Below are 23884 nucleotides of genomic sequence, written 5' to 3'. Positions count from 1 at the left end.
GCAGCAGCAACTGAAGGCTTCTATTTTGTGGGGCAGACACCTACTGAGCAAGCACACAGTGAGTCTCATGTTTAACTGTGGATATGCCTGAATGTCCAGTGTCAGTTCATGAAGCTGCTCCCTTTCCCTCCCAGCTTTTTGTTGTTGAGACAGGGTCTTGTCACCCAGGCTGGAGTGCGGTGGCACCACTGTAGCTCACTGCAGCCTCAACTTCCTGGGTTCAAGTGATCCTCCTGCCTCAGTCTGTAGCTGGGCCTACAGGTGTACACCCTGGCTAATTTTCGTATTTTTTGTAGAGACAGGTCCTAACTCACTAACGTTGCCCAGGCTGGCCTCCCGACTCTACGCACACACTTTGAAAAGAAAATGCTTCCGGTCAGGCATGGTGGCTCACGTCTGTAATCCCAACATCCCAGCACTTTGGGAGGCTGAGGCAGGCAGATCATCTGAGGTCAGGAGTTCAAGACCAGTCTGGACAATAGGGTGAAACCTCCTCTCTACTAAAAACACAAAAATTTGCCCAGCATGGTGACGCATGCCTGTAATCCCAGCCACTCAAGAGGCTGAGACAGGAGAATTCCTTGAACCTGGGAAGCAGAGGTTGCAGTGAGCCGAGATCACACCACCGCACTCCAGCCTGGGCGACAGAGTTTTTTGAGACTAGCTCAAAAAAACAAAACACAAAAAAATGCTTCCTACAGAATTTTCCCCTTATCCCTTGTTTTCCATTTGACAACAGAAATTACCCCACCAACTTTTTTTTTTTTTTTTTTTTTGAGACGGAGTCTCGTTCTGTTGCCCAGGCTGGAGTACAGTGGCACGATCTCAGCTCACTACAAGCTCCGCCTCCCGGGTTCACGCCATTCTCCTGCCTCAGCCTCCCGAGTAGCTGGGACTACAGGCACTCACCAACACGTCCGACTTTTTTTTAGTAGAGACGGGGTTTCACCGTGTTAGCCAGGATGGTTTTGATCTCCTGACCTCGTGATCCGCCCGTCTTGGCCTCCCAAAGTGCTGGGCCACCATGCCCGGCCAGTAATTCTTTTAGTTTAAGTTCATTTTTGTCCCCGCTGATGAAAAGAGCTGCTTCCTCCAGGCAGCCCTGGTGGTAGGGGCACAGACTTGTGCCTTGCTTCCCAGCAGCTGCCCAGTGCCTCTCTGTCCACACCCACCTCCCTGGTGTACCTGCCCCCTACAGCAGCAGCTCAGATCCTCCTCTGGATTAAAACTGCAACTGGTGCCCTAACCCAAAACTTGTGAAAAAATTCTTATCACCTCCACCCTTCTGGCACTTGTAGAATCTCTGGCCCTGGGTGTTTTTTCCTGTAGCTGTTACAGATTTCTTAAGGAGATGGACGTGTCCAGATTCATGCCTAAATATCCAGTTGATAACTGGAAAATGCTGGGTCATGGTTCTTTAGTAAAGATTAGTAAGGGATTCCCATGTGCTGTGGAATGTGCTTCCATTTGAGTGGGGTATCAGAAGACGAGGGGCTTGCTCAGTAAACCTTACTTTGCCAATTCAGCTACAGAGCCCAAATCGTTACAAGATGCAAAGATGTACTCCACTTTTTGATCAAGCGTCAGCACCTTTGGCTTACCATCCAGTCCCTGCTTCTGTGACTGTAAGGGCCCCACCAGTGTCAGCGGACTTGTTTGTGCTTTGAGGGAGCTCTTCTCAGCTCCCTGTGCCAGCCCCAGGCCTGGTGGATCTGCGTCTCAGGCCCACTGCACACCGTTCCTCTCCATCTGCCCTTCCCTCCCAGGCCCCCACTAGGGCGGGGGAGTCGGGGAAGCAGGTGTGGCAAGTGTTAGGAAGTCCCTTCTGGTGACAGCTGGTCTTCCTAGAGTGTTGCTGGTAACTATCGCCTCTTGGTCTTTTGACATCATTGCCAGGAAAGGGGGCACTTTTGTCTTGTAGTTTGGCCCTCGGGTTTCACTAGGTATTGTGTAACTCCCTCAAAAAAAGGTTTATGAAATGCTGAGCCTCAGGTTTCATAGACGTGTTTGTACACTAAAAATTCTGCAGAATATTTTTAAACATTCGCAGTTTTTTGTAAGCTATATTTTTGTATATTTAATTGCTATTTTAAAATTTTAATGCATTTTGCTAATCACTGTTTAAAAAATAAAACATGCATGTAATTGACTCAAACGTGTAAATAAAAACAAATTCTGAAAAATACTTAAGTGTTGCGCGTATGCCTTTGAACAGGGGGAACATCCATGTGCCACTTAAGCACCTTCAGCAAGACTTGGAAACTCAAGGTGAGTGATTCTATCAGAGCTGGTAACTAGTACTGAGTGACTGTGATGGAAGCTCCTGTCCCCGCCTATGGCATGGTGTGCAAGCCACAGTGGTGAAGAGAGTGCCAGGCCACCACAGCCAGAGAAGAGAGAATCCTGGAATGCAGAGTACAGTGGAGGCTGAAGCCCCCTGGCGTCCCTGAGCTCTGCAAACAGCTAGATACAGATAAGCCGTCTTCCACGTGAACACCAGCACCAGGGTGACCTGAAATAGAACTTTTTTTTTTTTTTGAGACAGTCTTGCTGTCACCCGGGCTGGAATGCAGTGGAGCAATCTCGGCTCACTGCAGCAACCTCCGCCTCCTGGGTTCGAGCAATTCTCTGCCTCAGCCTCTTGAATGCCTGGGACTACAAGCGCGCACCACCATTCCCGGCTAATTTTTGTATTTTTAGTTGAGATGGGGTTTCGCCATGTTGTCCAGGCTGGTCTTGAACTCCTGACCTCAGGTGATCCACCCGCCTTCGCCTCCCAAAGTGCTGGGATTACAGACGTGAGCCATCGCACCTGGTCGAAGTAGCGTAACTGAGTCTGTTTCCTCCACACGCCACACCACCGTGAAGAACTGCCCCCACCCCAAGCTCCTAGTTATATCCCAGGCCTGGAAATAACTAGTGTCAGGAGAAAAAAACTCTTCATCCAAAGCCTTCCTGTGGCTGTTGCTGCTCTCACCACCCCTCACTAGGACCTCTCCAAGTCAGCTTCTGCCCTGTGGCTTCCTGGCTTTCATCAAGGCCAGCCAGGATCTTGCAAACAAATGTGGGCAACCTCAATTCAGATGCCCAGAGAGCTCCTCTTCCTTCAGTCCCCTGAGCCACAGGCCCCTGGCCGGCCTCTCCCTGAGCAGTCGTTTTCTTTGCAGCTTCTTCCTTCACTGCTCAACTCGCCATTATTTTTCTCACCCTACCTTAGAACTCATGAAATCCCCTTGCTTTGCCCACCTACATGCAGATCATTCTCAGCTCTGTATCTCCAATCCAAATACCCGGTGCTTATTTGGAGTCTCAAAATCAGGTAGTCCACAAATGAGCCCAGGTGCCCTCTTGGTATCTCCCCTCCCTCCCCTGTATCCAGTCACTACTTCCCAACACAAGCCCTCTAAGCATCTTTCCATTCTGGCCATCCACTTCTCCCATCTTAGTTCAGGCCTTCCTTTCTCACCTGGACCACGGTCACAGCCCCCTTCACGGCCACTAGTGGAGGGCAGACTGAAAGGGACAGCTGCTGAGAGAAGACAGGGAAGTGGCAATGGTAACAGCAGAGTTTATGGGTACCTCACAACCTGGAGGTGGTGAAACAGCAGTAAGCTGGGATGAGGATGTGGACAATGCTGCATAGAGATCTACAAATGTAGAGAGAAGGCAGTGCCTTGGGGCTGGAGCTCAGAGGCAAGGGGCGGCTGAAGTGTTCCCTGGAAATCAGTCAAGGTGCTGCTGATGACTGCTTGGGGAGACCCTGGACTGCGGCTGAGGACAGCCACAGCTAACTGTCAGCAGAGAATGAGCCAGAACATTAGTACCCTGGGTGGCAGGACAGGCAAGAGGGCTGTGCTGAGTGAGAACTGAGACAAAGCTGTGAGATGAATGCCAGATTCAGTGCCATGGGATTCACTGGTGGCCTACCAAGAATCCTGCTGTGGGCCGGGCACAGGGGCTCACACCTGTATTCCCAGCACTTTGGGAGGTCAAGGCAGGCGGATCACCTGAGGTCTGGAGTTCGAGGCCAGCCTGGCCAACATGGTGAAACCCCATCTCTACTAAAAATATAAAAATCAGCCAGGCACGGTGGTGCACGCCTGTAGTCTCAGCTACTCGGGAGGCTGAGGCAGGAGTAAGGCAGAGGTTGCGGTGAGCCGAGATCGCACCACTGCACTCCAGCCTGGGTGACAGAGTGAGACTCCATCTCAAAAAACAAAAAAAAACCTGCTGTGGAGTGACAGAGTGTGCTAAGCACAAGGTGGAACATGAGGAAATGGACTGGTTTCTCTAGAGGAGGGGGAGGGCCCATGGAGGAGGAAGCTCAAAGCGAGGCAGAAGGGGACATCAACAGCATCTTCCCAACTCAGGCACCAGAGACAGACAGTCCTGGGTTTGAGTCCAGCTCTGCTCTTTTCCAGTTGAGTGGCCTTGGGCAGGCTTACTCATCTGGGTTTCAGTTTCCTTCTCTGTTAAAATTGTCGGAACAGCAAGGGCTGCATGATGCCCCACGTCGAGCAATGGACAACCTCCTGAACAGTTAGCACAGCAGAGGCAGCAGGACCACAGCACAGGGGCCCCAGAGGGGCAGGCCCTGGCCTGGATCTCCATGGGAAGTGAGCAAGTTCACAGAAGTTGGCCCAGGGAGCAGCACCCTGTGGTACAAACAGGAGGATGGTGGTGCCATCTTTGGTGGCTGGGTACTGGAGAAGGGTGAGACCACCAAGAGCGCTGCTGGGAGCAGAGGAGGGCAGAGGAACTCACGATTAGGACATCAGAGGTAGTTATAGGCCAGGAGCCTGCAAAGAGCAGCAGCAGGGAGGAGGATCACCAATCACTGTCCAGGGGACAAAATTACCCTCCATGCAGCAGCCATCCTGCTCTGCACCCAAGGTCCCAATGCAGCAGCACCATATTTCCTAAGTGCCAAGGCCCAAGTGCAGAGGTGGCCATGCCTAGTGGAACAACCCACACATCAGTTCCCCTAGCCCCAGCTGGAGCGCAGATGCCTCTGCTGCCCCCATGCGGCTGGCTGGCACCCTGCCCATCCCTCCCTGACCGCAGCCTTAAACTGCGGGGAGGCTGCAGAGCCTTGGGGTTTTCCTTCCTGGTCCAAGGCTGCTTTGTACAGGCCCGTCCTTGCCTTCAACAGCAATATGGGCACCACTTAAGACCTCAGATATGAAAGGTGCATTCTCTCCTTGGGAAAGGCTTTTGAAATTATTCTGCACAGCAGAAAGAAAAGCTTCAGCCCCTACCAAAAGCACCTGCAGCCTGGCACTCAGGCAGTCTTCTGAGCCTCACCTCCCAGTGCCACAGTGCCCTGAAGGACCCCCAACTCCCCATGAGTTCTTTGACCGACACCTCAGTTCTTCCTTTTCTACTTAGCCTGAAAGAAAAACCAGATTCTCCCTGATCCTCTGAGGAGGTGTTGATTCTAGTGGCCCTTCTGACTCATATTAGTCTTCCAGATTGTGCTGGTTCTGCCAGTGTACCCACTTTCATCAGAACAGTCCTCCCACTACTCAAGGAAATTCTGCCAAGAAAAGAAGTCCTGTCTTTCCAGACATTCATTCCCAGGATTTAGTGTAAAGTACATGGAACTGCCCTTCCAAAAACTGCTTGTTAAGTTTCAGGTACACAATTAACCTGCCCAATTAAGTTTGCAGAACCTTGAAATCAAACATGTTTTACAGTTAAGTTCACACACAGGCTTAATGCAAACCAGAGTAATGCACAGATGATTGCCAAGACCATACTGACAAATTGTGATTAGATTTTAACATATCGTAGCCTGCCTTACATTCAGCAAGTTCAAACAGGACACAAAACCACAGTCAACTGAACACAGAGCAGCTCTCTTCTAAAGCATCTCCAGTGAGTGATGCAGAGATTTCAAAAATACAAAGCAGGCAACTTATATACAGCAAATCCTCACACTGCTTGGACATGGGCCACTTTTTTGTTGTTTTTAATATATCTTTCCTTCCTGGTTGCCAGTTTAGACTGAATTCTTAAGGATTTATCTTGATGACTTAGAAAAATACACGCATCCTTTCTCACTTTGTTTCAGGTAGTGCACAGTCATGAAATTGAGTAAGTCTCTTAAAGAAATGAAAGTCCACAGATCCCATGGTGGAAGGTTTCAGGAACCCCTCCCCAGGTAACGATCAGGGGATCTTCAACAGCTCAAGGAGTGCTCCAACAGCTCCAAAATAACCCTGAAAGAAAATACACCAAAAATAAGTGCAATTTTCCTTAGACTTATTCAGCTCACCTTACATGTGATGACTAGTGTTAAAGCCAACACTGCCCTTCACACAGCATACCCATTTCCTGAGCACCCCAGAAGGGCCAAGGCCAGCCTGGGAGCACAGATGCCCTAAGGAGTCCCTGTCTGGGGAGGGGGCTGGATGTCCTAGACTATCCAAGCACTTCAGACCACTGTGATAAGAGCAAAACCAAACCCGCAGAGGGGCCGATAGGAGCTATGAGGCTAGCAGCAGCTCAGTTACCTCTGGTAAGAGACAGAAACTGACTTGTATTTCTGGGGAATGAGGTGAGAAGCAGCAGAGGCCTGGAGCATTTCTAGACAACTAAGGAATGAAGGCGAGGTGGGATGTGAAGTGCAATGAAGCAGGTGCAGTTGGGGGGTGGGTCACAGACGGTGAGAGCCCGACTGGGCTGGGGGAGGGAGAGAGAGTAAGAGATAAGATGGATTCAAGATTCACCCCTAACAGAGGACAGGACAGCAGGAGGGGGGTCAGTATCCCCGAGAATGGGGACACAGGAGTAAGAGACATGGAGAGCAAGGCCGGTGGGTGAGTTCCCTATAGGACATGAGACGCTAAGGTGCCCACAGCAGCCAAGCAGCTGTGCCCGGGTGGTCACCAGATACCTGGATTACTGGCCCAGAAGCCAGAGGGGACAAGGATGTGGGGGGGGGAGCAACATCCCTGAGAATGGGGACACAGGAGTAAGAGATGTGGAGAGCAAGGCCAGTGGGTGAGTTCCCTACAGGACATGAGAAGCTGAGGTGCCCACAGCAGCCAAGCAGCTGTGCCCAGGTGGTCACCAGACACCTGGATCACTGGCCCAGAAGCAGGGAGCATAGGAAGGAACACCACCACCCAGAGGCAACATGGAGAGGCACAGAACAAAGAGCAAACTCTGAGGAAGCACGGAGGTTCCTGAGGGAGGGCAGCCCTCAGCCCTCCTGAGACACAGAAGCAGCAGCTGAGAGAGGACAAGCACTGTGCTGTCTCCAGAAGCAAGCAGTCTGGTCACATGCAACCAAGAACTCACAACCAAGACACAGGAATAGCACATTAGAGAAAACGAGGCAAACCCCATAATGACAGAAAAGAGAATGGTAGCAAGAATCAGAGGTAAATCCTAAAACGATCCAGAATCCATCAGGGTCTCCAACCCGTAAGGTAAGGTATCAGACTACTTTTTAAAATAAATAACCAAATAAGGAATGAGAAGATCCTGAAAGACTTGTGTATGGATTTTTAAAAAATAAACAGGCCGGGCGCGGTGGCTCAAGCCTGTAATCCCAGCACTTTGGGAGGCCGAGACGGGTGGATCACGAGGTCAGGAGATCGAGACTATCCTGGCTAACACGGTGAAACCCCGTCTCTACTAAAAATACAAAAAACTAGCCGGGCGAGGTGGCGGGCGCCTGTAGTCCCAGCTACTCAGGAGGCTTAGACAAGAGAATCACCTGAACCCAGGAGGCAGAAGTTAAAGTGAGCCAAGACTGTGCCACTGTGCTGTGGCCTGGCTGACAGAGTGAGACCCCAACTCAAAAAACAAAAACAAACAAATAAAAGAAAGGCATATTGACCATCTTTGGTTTTGGTGTGTATAAATAAAATAAAGGCAGCCACACCAATCTGTGATGTGAGGCAGCCAGCAGCTACAGGAAAAAGCACAACGGAAATACAGAGGCAAGGGTATTTGTCTTAATAGTTCACTATACAGTCTGTTTTAGGTAGCTTTCTGTACCTTTTATAATAAAATACAGAAGATAAAGTCAACCATTGTATATACATATATATACACAGAGAGACAGAGAGGGGTCCACTGAAGACTGGGATGCTACTATCGAGACAGAAACAGGTGGTTATAAACTATAACATGCTAAGATGAGAGTAAAGGAAGAAAAGAGGAAAGGCTTGAGAGAATCTATAGGAAGCTTTCACAAGAAAAGTTAAAGTGACTTCAATGTGAGGGCAAGAAAATATTTCAAGGCTCAGAGAGGCTGAAGTAATCAAAGTTCCACAAGTACAGAGATCAACAAAAGAGTCAAAGGCCTGAATGCAAATGGAAAACACAGGGACAAATGGACCAGCAAAGCTAACCAGTGGGAAAAACAAAGTCAGCGAGCAATAAGGACAAAATGCAACCAAGAATTTCACAAAGGGCTTATAACTATTATGACATGACGGTATCGGTCTGGTGTTTTGTTTTTTATTTTGAGATGGAGTTTCGCTCTTGTTGCCCAGGCTGGAGTGCAGTAGCGCGTCTCGGCTCACTGCAACCTCTGCCTCCCGGGTTCAAGCGATTCTCCCACCTCAGCCTCTCAAGTAGCTGAGATTACAGGCATGTGCTACCACGCCCAGCTAATTTGTGTGTGTGTGTTTTTTTGTTTTTTTTTTTGAGACGGAGTCTCGCTCTGCCGCCCAGGCTGGAGTGCAGTGGCCAGATCTCAGCTCACTGCAAGCTCCGCCTCCCGGGTTTACACCATTCTCCTGCCTCAGCCTCCCGAGTAGCTGGGACTACAGGCGCCCACCATCTTGCCCGGCTAGTTTTTTGTATTTTTTAGTAGAGACAGGGTTTCACTGTGTTAGCCAGGATGGTCTCGATCTCCTGACCTCATGATCTGCCCGCCTCGGCCTCCCAAAGTGCTGGGATTACAGGCTTGAGCCACCATGCCCGGCCTAATTTTTGTATTTTTTGTAGTGACAGGGCTTCTCCATGTTGGTCAGGCTGGTCTCGAACTCCTGACCTGGTGATCCGCCCACCTCGGCCTCCCAAAGTGCTGGGATTACAGGCGTGAGCCACTGCGCCTGGCCTGTTTGGTGTTTTTGTCTGTTTTGTTGTTTTGTTTTTTGTTTTTGAGACAGAGTCTCGTTCTGTTGCCCAGGCTGTAGTACAGTGGTGTGATCTCAACTCACTGCAACCTCCGCCTCCCAAGTTCAAGAGATTCTCCTGTCTCAGCCTCCCGAGTAGCTGGGATTACAGGCACCCGCCATTGCACCCGGCTAATTTTTGTATTTTTAGTAGAGATGGGGTTTTGCCATGTTGGCCAGGCTGGTCTCAAACTCCTGACCTCAGGTGATCTGCCCATCTCAGCCTCCCAAAATGCTGGGATTACAGATATGAGCCACCGCACCCAGCCTGTTTTTTGTGGTTTTTTTAAGGTTAACTTAAAAAACTAATCTCCATGTTCTACCTAGGAAAAGGTTAAACAAGAGGCGAAATAAAGCAGAAAAAGATCTAACATTCGAGTTTTTAAAATTCTAATACAAAGCAAAATAAAATAAATCTGAGATCACAAAAAAAAGATGTATACAGAAACACTATGAACTGTAAGAAACTTAATGGCAATTCAGTGCTGGTTTACAAATACAGTAATGCTAGAATTTTAAAACTAAGTTAGATGACTTCAATTTTAAGCTTTTTGATAAGGGGATTTGTGTACTTTGGACTTCAACTATGAACTAAAGCAATTTAAAGAGAAAAAGTAATCTAGCACTTCAAATCTGTGCTACTAACTGGACTTTGATTTCCTTTAATTGATACAGACTATTTAACTAAATATGCAATACAATTCTGAAAAGTGTTCATCATAACAATATCTAAAATCCAAGAACAGTTGAAATAATAGTTCAATTAACCCACAACCAAGAAGGGAAGAACGAACCCTATCCTCTTTCCACACCTCTGCTTCTTTTCCCCAACAGGAAAAGTAAGAGTGCTTTCCAAGACAGGCTATGAGGTTGAGCAATCTGATTATTTTCCATTCCATCATTTCCAGCCTGTCTACAATTGTACTTAAGTTCTTATGATAGTGTGGTTCTAATCTGACAGGTTTACTGATCTATTCATTTTTACAACATGCATCTTAAATAACTGGCACAAGAATTACAATATATAAAAATTGGCATTGAAAAAAATGAAAAAAACCAGAACCCAGAGTAATGGCACAGTCAGTGCAATAGAAAAAATATAAAGGACAGTTCAGACAAAAATGTGGCATCAGAAATATAGGGGAATGTTCATCAAAGGTTTTTCTCTAAAATTCCTAAGCTTACAATTAAATTAACCCAAAATCTACCTTGCATTAGTATCAGGGAAGAAACAGCTTTCAAATGTTACAAAGTTAAACTACCAAAAAAGGTGGGCACAGTGGCTCACACCTGTAATCCTGGAACTTTGGGAGGCCAAAGAGGGCAGATCACTTAAGGTCAGGAGTTTGAGATCAGTCCAGCTTGGCCAACTAAAAGTACAAAAATTAGCAGGGTGTGGTGGCGCACGCTTGTAATCCTAGCTACTTAAGAGACTGAGGTGGGAGGATTGCTTGAACCCAGGAGGCGGAGGCTGCAGTGAGCCCCGAGACTGCACCACTGCACTCCAGTCTGGGTGACAGAGCGAGACTCCATCTCGAAAAAACAAAAAACAAAAGAAACACTGCAGCCCATCTCACCTCCACCCTCTACCTCAAGTTCCATGACAGTGTGACCCGCAAGCCCTCTGTGTACATAATATATCACAAAGAACAAGTCAGCTTACCTCGTGTTCCGAAAAAAGTGCTTTCAACTGCCCCTTGGACCAATAATCCAAAGCATATGCCAAAAGCCGCATGGCGATCGTATTAATTCTCAAGAAATTTCCAACAAATACCACCTGGTTAATGTTCTGAGCACACCAAAAAAAGGCAATTAGTTGTCATCTTAATTCCTATTTTCTCATCAAAGCTACCCCAAATAGAGCACCATGTGCATAGCTCTTAGCAACAATTTGACTGCTGATCAAATTTAGTCCAGTTGGTCTAGGGCTACTTAAACCTGATCCCCAGACAACTCTGGACCCACTGCAAAGCATGCTAGATAATGTCACAGGAGAGGAAAACAGATTAGGAAAAACATTTGTATTAAATATGACCAGTAATAACTAGTTTTGAATACAATGTTTTATACAGAGAAGTTAAAAAAACAAACAAAAACCAGTATGACCCCAATCCAAAAGAAGGACAGTGACACAAACAGGCAAAGTATACAAGCAATATAACACACAGGGAAAAAAATCAAACCACTTGTTATCAAAGTAAAATTTTAGACCTATTAAGCTAGCAAAAAAAAGCAACTGAAATTCCACTACCAATGTCAGTAAAGTTGCAGTAAAATTAATCCACTCATTCACTGCTAAAGATGATCTAAACTGGTGCAGCCCTTGTGCAAAGCATCATGACGATAAATGTCAAAATTCATGAGCATGATCATTTCTGTAGACCAGAAATCTCACTCCTAAGTAAGCCCCATATCAAGAATAAAATTCAACCAAAGAATAACTTCATGCTTAAAAATGCTTACTGCCAAGTTATCAGCAAGCAACCGAATGCCAAGCTCTATGTTGTTTAATAGAAAATAACTCGATCAAATAAATATACAGCCATGAAATGTGTAATATTTAAGTACAAAATACAAATTGTGGTATGCACACCAACTAAAATTTCTGAAAATACATAAGCACAGGAAAGGGAACATACAATAAAGAAAAAAAGTAGTTATGATATTCAAACAAAGAAATGTTTAATTACTTGATGTTGATACAGTATTTTTTCACTTAAAATGAGACAAATCCTTTGTGCCTTTTGAGGTTTCCTTTTAAGCTCCATGCCTGTATCATCTATTTAAAGGATAACTTTTTAAAAATAAAAATAAAAGAATAATTTAACAACTGTACACACAGGGACAAGCCATAAGCTGCACCAACTGGATCCTAGATCCTCTTTCCCCAAGGGCAGCCCATTCTTGGTTCTTTCATAGCCCTGTACAATGCTGCTTGACCTGAATGCTACAAGGCAGCACTGTAAAGAAGCTGAAAGCACAAAGACACAGTTCTGCTGAGGTGGGGGAGCCAACGAGGGCACTCCTCGGCCTGCTCAGTCTTCTCCCAGCTTCAGTGACTTCCTCTGGATTCCTCCCTAGGGCCTCTAGAGCTCAGCGGTGAGTGTGGAGTCTACATTCAGCATCGTTATCCATCATCACCCCCAACAGTCCCCAGTATCTGGAACACTGGCTACCTTCTACTCTTCCTCTACTTTGTCCTCAAAATATGTCATTTTACCTCTAGACAAGTAGCAATGTTTATCTTCAGTTAAAAAAAAAAAAAGAAGAAGATGATTAATCTGTATTTGAAGAGTTTTAATTTCGTGCTAAAACAAACCCCACCGCAAATGACTACATTTAGGCACTGTTCTGAGAAGACAGACATATGGTGGGGCCCACTTAAGTTCAGTTTTTTCCTTAGAGCAATTAAAGAAACCCATGTCCCCTTACTTCATTAAGGGCACACATTCTTGCTATTGAGCCAATGTTGTTGGTGATGGTGATCAAAGTCGCTCTGGCAAGGTCCTCTTTACTAACCGCCTCTCGCTTCTCCTTGCTCATCATGTTTCCAAAGCTGTGATGGGGGGAAAAAAAGATTCCCATTGCTAAACCAAAAGCAACAAAGCCCAACAGAACTTGAATGTTACTTTATTGAAATAAAATTAGCTTTTAGGGCAACATTGTTGAAATCTTCAAACTTTTTATTTTGCAATAATGGAGCATCTGCTCAAAGAGAAATGCAGCTTCAAATAGAGCCCTCAAACAATCTAAATGAGCAGACAGCTTTCCCTGCGGTTTCTACTGAAGTCGAGCTTTGATACCAGATATTCACACATTCAGTTAGAATCTCATCAGATGCACTGGAAGGCACCATTGCTCCTGTAACCAGACAGTTCCAGGACAACACCTCTAACAGCCATTCACCTCAACTGCACAGCTGTTCCACTCAGATGGTCACATGCACATCCAGTAAACTGTTCCATCAGAGCAGAGCAGAGCAAAGCACAGACAGCTGAGTCCCAGAGTGAGCTACTTAAGAGTTTCAGGTTTCCCTAGAAGATAAAAGTACTTCAATGTACATGCCGAGCAGAACTGCTACAATAATTTGCCAATCAGAAAAGGAAGTGATGACCAATGAGCAAATGTTACAAACACAGAAAATGAAATCAACAGCATTTACCAAGTGTCTAAACTTAGTAAACAAGCATGTATATAAGTGATTTTTCTATTAGTAAAAGCCATGTGCCCCAACATACGAAAAACAATTATACTTCTAAACGATCTCAAAATGGAGACAACGATTTCATTCATAATAGCATCAGAGAATAAAACGCTTACAGATATATCTAACAAAAGTGTAACACCTGTACAATAAAATCTACAAAACACCGTTGAAAGAAAGCAAAGATCTAAATAAATGGAAAGGCATTCCATCTTTTTGGATCAGAAGACTCTGTATTAGGATGGCAATACTCTCCAAACTGGCCAAAAGATTCAACACAATCTCTATTAAAATCCCAACTGTCTTATTTATAGACCTTGCCAAGTTAACCCTAAAATTCATACCCTCAAGGTACCCAGAATAGCCAAAATAATCTTGAAAAAAGAACAAGTTGGATGACTCACACTTTCTTACTTCAGAACTTAATACAAGGCTACAGTATCAAGGCAATGCGGTAATGGCATAAAAACAGATATATATATCAATGGCACAGAACTTATCGAGTCCAGGAATAAACCCAAACATCTATGGTCAACTGATTTTTGACAAAGGGGGCAAGAGAATTTAACAGGGAAAGAATCATCTTTTCAACAAATGGTACTAGGGTAACTGGACATCCACACACAAAAGAAATGAACTTGGACCTCCACCTCACATCATACACAAAAGTTATTCAAAATGGATCAAATATAAGAGCTAGATATCAGAGCTAAAACCACCGGGCGCAGTGGCTCACGCCTGTAATCCCAGCACTTTGGGAGGTCGAGGCGGACGGATCACGAGGTCAAGAGATGAGACCATCCTGGACAATATGGTGAAACCCTGCCTCTACTAAAAATACAAAAATTAGCTGGGCGTGGTGGTATGCACTGTAGTCCCAGTTACTTGGGAGGCTGAGGCAGGAGAATCGCTTGAACCCGGGAGGCGGAGGTCGCAATGAGCTGAGATCGCGCCACCGCACTCCAGCCTGGTGACAGAGCAAGATTCTATCTCAAAATAAAATAAAATAATAATAATAATAATAAAATAAAAGAGCTAAAACTATAAAACTCTCAGAAGAAAAAAAAAAATTCTTCATGATCTTAAATTAGGCAATTCTTCATTATCTTAGATTTCTTACATATAACACCAAAAGCACAAGTGATAGATGATAGATAAGATTAACTTCATCAAAATTTAAAATTTCCATGCTGCAAAGGATACCGTCAAGGAACTGAAAAGACAACTAACAAAATGGGACAAAATATTTGCAAATTATGTATCTAATAAGGGACTTGTATCCAGAACTCAATAATAAAAAGACAATCCAACTAAAAACTTAGCAATAGACTTGAGCAGATATTTCTCCAAAGACTACAGCGCGATGGCCAGTAAACACATGAAAAGATGTTCGGGCTGGGCACGGTGGCTCACACCTGTAATCCCAGCATGGGGGCTGAGATGGGTGGATCACTTGAGGTCAGGAGTTCGAGACCAGCCTGGCCAACATGGCGAAACCGCACCTCTACTAAAAATACAGAAATTAGCCAGGCATGTTGGCATAATTTGCAGGTGTGCCTGTAATCCCAGCTACCTGGGAGGTGAAGCAGGAGAATCGCTTGAACCCAGGAGGTAGAGGTTTCAGTGAGGCAAGATGGTGTCACTGCACTCCAGCCTGCGCAACAGAGCGAGACCTTGCCACACACACAAAAAAGGTGTTCAGTCAGGCGTGATGGCTCACACCTGTAATCCCAACATGTTGGGAAGCCAAGGTGGGAGTGGGAGGATCACTTGAGACCAGGACAGCCTAGGCAACATAGAAAGACCCTATCTCTACAAAAAATAAATTAGGCAAGGCAGTGCACAGCTATAGTCCTAGTGACTCAGGAGGCTGAGGCAGGAGAAACACTTGAGCCCAGATCAAGGCTGTAATGAGCTATGATCACAACACTGCACTCTCACTCACGTGGGCAACAGGGCGAGACCCTGCCTCTTAAAAAATAAAAACACTACAAGATATTACTTCACTCCTATTAAGACAACTAAAACCAAGAAGACAGACAGTAAGTGTTGACAAGAAATTTAAACATTCATAACCTGCCAAGACTGTAAAATGGGACTGCCACTTTGGAAAACAGTGTAGCAGTTCCTCAAAAGATTAAACATTAAGTTATCATATGACTCAGCAATTCTCCTCTCAGGTATATACCCAAAAGAATTAAAAATATATGTGCATACATACAAAGACTTACACATAAATGTTCAACATTATAACCAAAAAAAGGAAACAACCCAAATGTTCATCAACCAATAAATGGATAAAATGTAGTATTATCCACATAATGAAATATCATGTGGCAGCCGGGCACGGTGGCTCACGCTTGTAATCCCAGCACTTCGGGAGGCTGAGGCAGGCGGATCACCTGAGGTCAGGAGTTGGAGACCAGCCTGGCCAACATGGAGAAATCCTTTCTCTACTTAAAAAAAAAAAAAACAAAATTAGCCAGGCTTGGTGGCGCATGCCTGTAATCCCAGCTACTCAGGAGGCTGAGGCAGGAGAATTGCTTGAACCCGGGAGGCGGGGGTTGCAGTGAGCCGAGATCACACCATTGCACTCCAGCCTGGGCAAAAAGAGCAAAACTCCGTCTCAGAAAAAAAAAAAAAGAAAGAAAAAAGAAATATTATTTGGCAATAAAAAGGAATAAAGTACTGATTCACACTGTAATGTGAATGTTTGAAAACATTATGCTAAACGAAGAAGTAATCACAAAAGATCACATACTGTATGATACCACTTAAATGTTCAGAAGAGGCAAACCTACATACACAAAATAAATTACTGTTTGACAGAGGCTATGGGGGGAATGGAGAGTGGTAGCTAATGAATATAAGGTTTCTTTCTAGGATGATAAAAATGTCCTAAAATTGGGATTACAGTGATGGTTGCGCAATCCTGTAAATATACTAGAAATCACGAAATTGTACACTTTAAACAGGTGACTTTATAGTACGTAAATTATATCTCAATAGAGCTTTTTTAAAAAATATGCCCATTATTTTATCTCTGTATTTCTTTTGTTTGTTTTTGGGACAGAGTCTCACTGTGTCACCCAGGCTGGAGTGCAGTGGCGTGATCTCAGCTCACTGCAACCTCTGCCTCCAGGGTTCAAGTGATTCTCCTGCCTCAGGCCTCCCAAGTAGCTGAGTCTACAGGTGCAAACCACCATGCCCGACTAATTTTTGTATTTTTAGTAGGGACGAGGTTACGCTATGTTGACCAGGCTGGTCTCGAACTCTTGACCTCATGATCTGCCCGCCTCGGCCTCCCAAAGTGCTGGGATTACAGGCATGAGCCCCTGTGCCCAGCCCTCCTGTATTTCTTAGAACACACATGCCCCCTTACCTTGAAGCCACAGCCCAGCCTGGCAGTCCAAACCTCTCATAGTCCCCTCCATAAATATCTCGTACTAGTTTATCCACTTTGGTGCTATCTCCACGAGATGCCATTTCAAGAGCTTCTTCAAAAGTGGTACAGCCAGTAAGAAGACAACAAAGACCAAAAAAAGTTCCTCCTCCAAGACTATGATTTAAAAAAAAGTAACACAGTATTGTAACATTTTAAAAAATAAGAACAGGAAGTTAACATTTATGAACCCAAAACCATATTCACATATCCAACCCAATCATGCGAATGTCACTGGTAGGAAACAAGTCTGTGAAAAGATAAGGTGCCTGATATATACCTTTAAGACACATATGCATGTGAGCCAACATGCAAAGTCCAAAATACAGGGCCCATGTCCCCAGAGCAGTCTGGCTGGCTGCCAAGTATGAAGAGCCTCAAGTGCAAATTAGCCCTACACGCCTGGGGTCATGCTAACACCTCCTCCCCTTCCCTCTCCAAGTACATTCCCTGAGTCATTCTCATCTGAGCACCTTGTCACCCTGGCTTATCAGTGCACCCCCCATCATACTCCTCCTGCAATGTGTTTTGTCACAAAAAAATTACTCCTCTATTTAAATCACAACTGCTTTTTAAAAAATTTGTTTATCCCAACCCCAGATCCCTGTTTTTCTGCTTTTCCTGAAGTGACTTCTGACCCTTAAGCCGAAACATTTTCTTTCATCTAATCCTCTTTTTTTTTTTTGAGATGGAGTTTAGCTCTTGTTGCCCAGGCTGGAGTACAATGGCACGATCTTGGCTCACTGCAATCTCTGCCTCCTGGTTCAAGTGATTCTCCTGCTTTGGCCTCCCAAGTAGCTGGGATTACAGGAATGTGCCACCATGCCCGGCTAATTTTTTATTTTTAGTAGAGACGGGGTTTCTCCATGTTGGCCAGGTTGGTCTTTAACACCCTACCTCAATGCACCCGCCTCAGCCTCCCAAAGTGCTGGGATTACAGGTGTAAGCCACTGTGCCCGGCCCTAATTCTCTCTTTTCTTTTCTTTTTTTTTTTCTGAGACGGAGTCTCACTCTGTCACCCAGGCTCGAGTGCAGTGGCACAATCTCGGCTCACTGCAACCTCCACCCTCTGAGTTCAAGCAATTCTCCCACCTCAGCCTCCTGAGTAGCTGGGATTATAGGCGCCTGCCACTGCGTCCGGCTAATTTTTGTATTTTTACTAGAGATGGGGTTTCACCATGTTGGCCAGGCTGATCTTGAACTTCTGACCTAGTCATCCACCTGCCTCGGCCTCCCAAAGCACTGGGATTACAGGCATGAGCCACCACGCCTGGCTAATCCTCTCTTTTCATACTACCTTCCCTCAATAATTTTTCTACTGATTAGTACAGATCAACTTCTAAATCACATACCTAGAATAAATCATTATTCTACACACACATATGTGTGTGTAGAACCATGAAATTTACACAGGTTTCAAAGCTAGGTCCTTTCCCATGCCTTCTCCTTACAGATGCTGCCTAATAACTTTAGCTACTTTGTGTATGCACACCATAAACTATCTGAGGGCAAGGGCTACAACGAGTCTGCTGGCGCGACCGTTTAGGAAACACCTAGGATAGTAAGTCTTGAACGGTAGAGATTAAAGAAAACTGGGTCATAAAATCAGAATTTTCAAAGAGAAACATTTGTTTGCATAATCTAGAAACACTTAAATCTTTCACCTAGCAGGTTCTCGAAGGTATAGTTAGTTATATGTAATACCTGAAAACTCAGCCCGTTATGATACTAAGAATAAACAATGAGTTTTATATACAACTTACCTAGTACCTGTGACCCGTTTGTAATTATCTTTGGAATATACCGCTAAGATGCTAACCCCTGAGCCAATGTTCACCAGAAGCAGAGGATACGGATTTTTCAAATCAAATGGTAACTTCTGACACTTTTCAGAATCAGCAGGGTTTTCAAAGTAATAGCACTGTGACCGTCCATTGAATCCAACTGAGTCAATGTATAAAATTCCTTTTATCAAGCAATCTAGTTCATCCAGTTTGCAAAGCTGAAGATCACCTATCTGTAATGAAATAAGAATGTACTCAGACTTTTTAATAACCCAAGAGAAACAAAAACTCCATTCAGTAAGACATCCCCACTACGTGAAACAAACCATAAAAGTGCACTCACAGATGTGTATTATTTGTGCATGCTTTAAGAACAGATTTAGGAGCAAACATAGGGATAGAATGCTGAGACAGACTCCTGCTACCACAGAGCCAAATACACTCTACATAGAAACTACTGCAGCAGCTGAATAAGTGTGACCAAAAAAAAACCCACAGTATTTATCAACCTTCAAGCAGAAATCCAGATCTCTGCTTACAGGGACAATGGGGCTGAAGCGCAGCTCAGGCCACAGCACTATCAGAAACCACCTGGTGACACAGGGCAGGGGCCACAAGGACTGTGACAGAGGACCATCTCAAGACTTTGGAGCAGTATCAAAAGAGGCCATACATTATTCAACAATCTGAAGCCAAAAGGCTGAAAGTATCCAGTTAGAAGGTAAGATTTTTTTTTTCACTATCTAAACCAGCTACAGCTTCTTGGGAGGGAGGGGAATTTTAGCAGTCAAAATTTGAGCTGTTTTATAATCAATTAATTTCATTTAAATAATAAAGGAATGACTAAGTTATTATTTGTATTACGGAGCACTGTATAGCAACTAAAAATGAAGAGGATTGGCCGGGCGTGGTGGCTCACGCCTGTAATCCCAGCACTTTGGGAGGCTGAGGCGGGCAGATCACCTGAGATCAGGAGTTCGAGACCAGCCTGACCAACACAGAGAAACCCTGTCTCTACTAAAAATACAAAATTAGCCGGGCGTGGTGGCACATGCCTGTAATCCCAGCTACTTGGGAGGCCAAAGCAGGAGAATTGCTTGAACCCAGGTGGTGGAAGCTGTGTTGAGCCGATATCGTGCCATTGCACTTCAGCCTGGGAACAAGAGTGAAACTCCATCTCAAGAAAAAAAAAAAAAAGGCAGAATCTCTTTTGGACTAATGTTCTCTCATTAAGCGACAGAAAAACAGTCAGTCACTGAAGACATTTTCAATCTGTATTGCACCCTGAAGGTCAGGATCTTGGCCAATTCATTTGTCAGTTCTCTGGCCTACCCCCACCATCCACCCTGAAAGGACCTAGCCTCAAGGCCTTGCTCATAATGTTCTCCAGTGTTCACTCAAAAAAAGCAAGACAGAGCGCCTGGCAGCACGCCCCAGGGGCCAGACATGGTGGCAAGACTCCAGTTAAGTGTGCAGCACAGAACACATCAGAAAGCATTCTGGGAGAGAAGGGCTCTGCAGTTACCCATCTCAGACCAGCCCTGAGCCTGAAAACACCACTTTTGACCAGAGTTCCTTATTTTTTCAGTTGGTGAACATGCCGGGAAACAACTGAGGGAGACAAGAGAAATTATGTGGTAGACAAGATTGAAAACAATTTCATGACATGAAATGATTTTTAAAAATTATATTTCAATCTCATTGTTCATGATCTAATGATGTTCCTTGTAGGTAGTTTCTTCCTCAACATACAGCAGATGCCCTAATTTTTCATAGTAAAGGAACAACAAAATGCTACCCTTTTAGTGGCTCTGATTGTCATCCATATCCATATATCTGAACTATACAACCACCTCTAGACGGCTAACTTCTATCACTAGTGTACCCTTTAATCTTCATTTGACTCAAGAAAATTCAAGTTCTACTAGAGATGGAAATTATTTCACCACTTGCTACTGGAATTATTTTTAACAATCAAATTACCATAAATTGTATATAAGCTAAAAAATGCATACTGTGAGAAAATCCTGCTCAAATTTGTACGCTCCACCTCCAGTGGCACAAAAGACAGTGTGGAGACTCGAGAAGTTTTTATCTCTGCCCATTTGAATAAAAGCAGGCATGTCATGAGTGGGAAAGCGTATAAAGTGCAGATTGCCTTTGCGTCCACACAGAGTCAGGTCCTTCAGCTCGAGGTGCACGTCCCGAATGCCTGTGGACCCATAAGCCACATTGGAGGTCAGGTACTTCCGAATGCTTTTAAGACTTTCCACTTCTTCCTCTTCTTCTTCAGCAGTGATGTCTTTGGGTTCAAAATAAACCAGCTTGACCAGAGTTCCACCGATATCCAAGCCAAACCATGGAAAAACTAAACGGGGAAGAAAAATAAGTCAGCACAGCTTTTTTCTGAAAACTAAATTTACACTTACCACAGTAGCAACTTATTTCAAACCCTAGGGTTTCCAAAGAACATAATTCTACACAAAAAGGTTTTGGGGCAAAGAATTGTGATTCTGTCTTGATTTAGATGCACAACTTAAAAAGAAATACTACAGCAAAGATGAAAAATAAAAATATCAAAGTATTGAGCCAACCCAATCATCCTGACAAGCCCAAACTGCATTATGAAATACTTTAACAATAACAAGCTGACTACTCATAAGCCTCAACTGTGAAAAACAAAGATTCAGAATGAAAAGATATCTTTCCTATTAGTTTAACAAAAAAAAAAAATTTGAGACTTCAGAGTTTTGGTTTAGCAGCAAACTAGAAACAGGAAATTCCCAACCCTATGTAACATATAACCTCCAATGGTCAATTTATCTTTCAAAATCTGATATCCCAAAAATAAAAGGTTTCAATAGATGTTATGTTAACATTGGTTCCCAAAATGTCCTTTAGGCCAAGCACAGTGGCTCACGCCTGTAATCTTAGCACTTTGGGAGGCCAAGATGGGTGGATCACCTGAGGTCAAAAGTTTGAGACCAGCCTGATCAATATGGCAAAACCCCATCTCTACTAAAAAAACAAAAATTAGCCAGGCACAGTGACGTGCACCTGTAGTATCAGCTACTCGGGAATTCAAAACAGAACTGCTTCAACCTGGGAGATGGAGACTGCAGTGAGCTGAGATGGCACCACTGCACTCCAGCCTGGGCAACAGAGTGAGGCTCTGTCTCCAAAAAAAAAAAAAAGGAGAAGGGGGCCAGGCGCGGTGGCTCACGACTGCAATTCCAACACTTTGGGAGGCCGAGGCGGACGAATTACCTGAGGTCAGGAATTCGAGACCAGCCTGGCCAACATGGTGAAACCTTGTCTCTACTAAAAATACAAAAATTAGCCAGGCATGTTGGTGGGCACCTATAATCCTAGCACTCCGGAGGCTAAGGAAGGATGAGAAAGGAGAATCGCTTGAACCCGGGAGGCGGAGGCTGCAGTGAGCCGAGATCATACCACTGCGCTCCAGCCTGGGTGACAGAGTGAGACTCCATCCCCAAAAAAATAAAAATAAAAATAAAAAAAGGGCCAGGCTTGGAGGCTCACGCCTGTAATCCCAGCATTTGGGGAGGCCAAGGCAGGTGGATCACAAGGTCAAGAGACCAAGATCATCCTGGCCAACATGGTGAAACCATCTCTACTAAAAATACAAAAATCAGTTGGCCATGGTGGTGTGCGCTTGTAGTCCCTGCTACTCCAGAGGCTGAGGCAGGAGAATCGCTTGAACCCACGAGGCAGAAGTTGCAGTGATCCGAGATCGTACCACTGCACTCCAGCCTGGCGACAGAACGAGACTCCATCTCAAAGAAAAAAAAAAAGAAAAAGAAGGCCCGAAGAGATTGGATCAAAATGGACTACACAGACATATGGAAGGTCCCAATTTAATGAGGGCTCAAATTTAATGTGAGCCACTGCGCCCCACCTGATTTACAGTATTTTCAACTTCTGATGGATTTATGGAATGTAGCATAAACATCATACATCAAAGAGCATCTGTAAATGCTTCCCCTCCCAACCTAAATCCTAGAAATTACTAAAGATGTGGGTTTAGGCCAGGCGCAGTGGCTCACACCTGTAATCCCAGCACTTTGGGAGGTCAAGGAGGGCATATCACCTGAGGTCAGGAGTTTGAGACCAGCCTGGCCAACATGGTGAAACCCTATCTCTACTAAAAATACAAAATTAGCCCGGCGTGGTGGCGGGCACCTGTAATCCTAGCTACTCAGGAGGCTGAGGCAGGAGAATTGCTTGAACCTGGGAGGTGGATGTTTCAGTGAGCTGAGATTGCACTACTGCACTCCAGCCTGGGTAACACAGCAAAACTCCACCTCAGAAAAAAAAAAAAAAGATTTGGGTTTATTGATATATTATTTTTAAAAATAATTCTGGGAACCAAGAAGAGATAGGAGCAGAACTAGGTTTACAGAGGCAATAACCATGCATAAGCCTCAAAAAAGGAATGCTATTAAAACTGGGATCAGCTATGAAGGTGAGACAGAGAACGTAGGGGTGTTCTATCCAAGATGTAGGTTTAGGGTGGCTACCATGGGGAAACAAAAGCAGGTCTGGTGCAGTCACAAGTGATGGTGGGGAAATGTGCCTGGCACAAGTGGACAGGTCACTCCCTCTACCAATAACCATGTTCTATCCCCAACACCAACAGAAGCAGTATTCACTGGAAACAGGTACTGGAGCCCCAGAATCAGGATGGCACTCAGGTGGCTGCTATTTCCCAGAATAAGTAAGGAGACATTTTGCCCCATATTTTGCCACACATCTCATACCTCCCCTACAATCAATTCTGACCAACTGGTAAACAGACACTGAATCCACTGGCAGAAGAACAGCAATTCTCAGAACAGCAATTCTCAAACCAGTGATTATCACTTTTACAAACTAGAAAAACTAAACTTTTACAAACTAGAAAAACTAAAACCACGAAAATGAGAAACTAAGTATCTGAAGAACGAGTTGCAGGAATAAACAAGAGAATCAAAAATATTCTCAGAAGTAAAATTGTATCTCATCCATTAAAAAAAGCTACCACACAATCAAAAATTAAAAAACAATTGCCAGATGTGTGTGGTTGCAAAAATTAACACATGATAAAATTATATACAACTGAATACACAATGTACAAAAGAGTCTATGCAAAACTGTTTCTATTTATTTTTCACCTTTTATTTTTATTTTTAGAGACAGCATGTCACTCTGCTGCCCAGGCTGGAGTGCAACGGCTCAATCACAACTGACTGTTAACCTTGAACTCCTGGGCTCAAGCAATCCTCCTGCCTCAGCATCCTAAGTAACTACGACTACA

General features: G+C 44.6%; 1 protein-coding gene across 1 annotated transcript in view; it reads right to left on the bottom strand.

The window, feature by feature from the left end:
• Nucleotides 1-5662: 5662 nt before the first annotated feature.
• PANK2 (pantothenate kinase 2) overlaps nt 5663-23884 on the bottom strand; it is a 35223-nt gene continuing 17001 nt past the window's right edge. The window contains 6 exon segments of the mRNA XM_025398749.1: nt 5663-6221; nt 10801-10926; nt 12570-12693; nt 16724-16900; nt 18547-18800; nt 20583-20935. Coding sequence (XP_025254534.1) covers nt 6171-6221; nt 10801-10926; nt 12570-12693; nt 16724-16900; nt 18547-18800; nt 20583-20935 — 1085 coding nt within the window. The 3' untranslated portion in view covers nt 5663-6170.

The sequence above is a fragment of the Theropithecus gelada genome, chromosome 10, assembly GCF_003255815.1.
Source record: "Theropithecus gelada isolate Dixy chromosome 10, Tgel_1.0, whole genome shotgun sequence".
NCBI lineage: Eukaryota > Metazoa > Chordata > Mammalia > Primates > Cercopithecidae > Theropithecus > Theropithecus gelada.
This window is presented reverse-complemented; position numbering and strand designations above follow the sequence as displayed.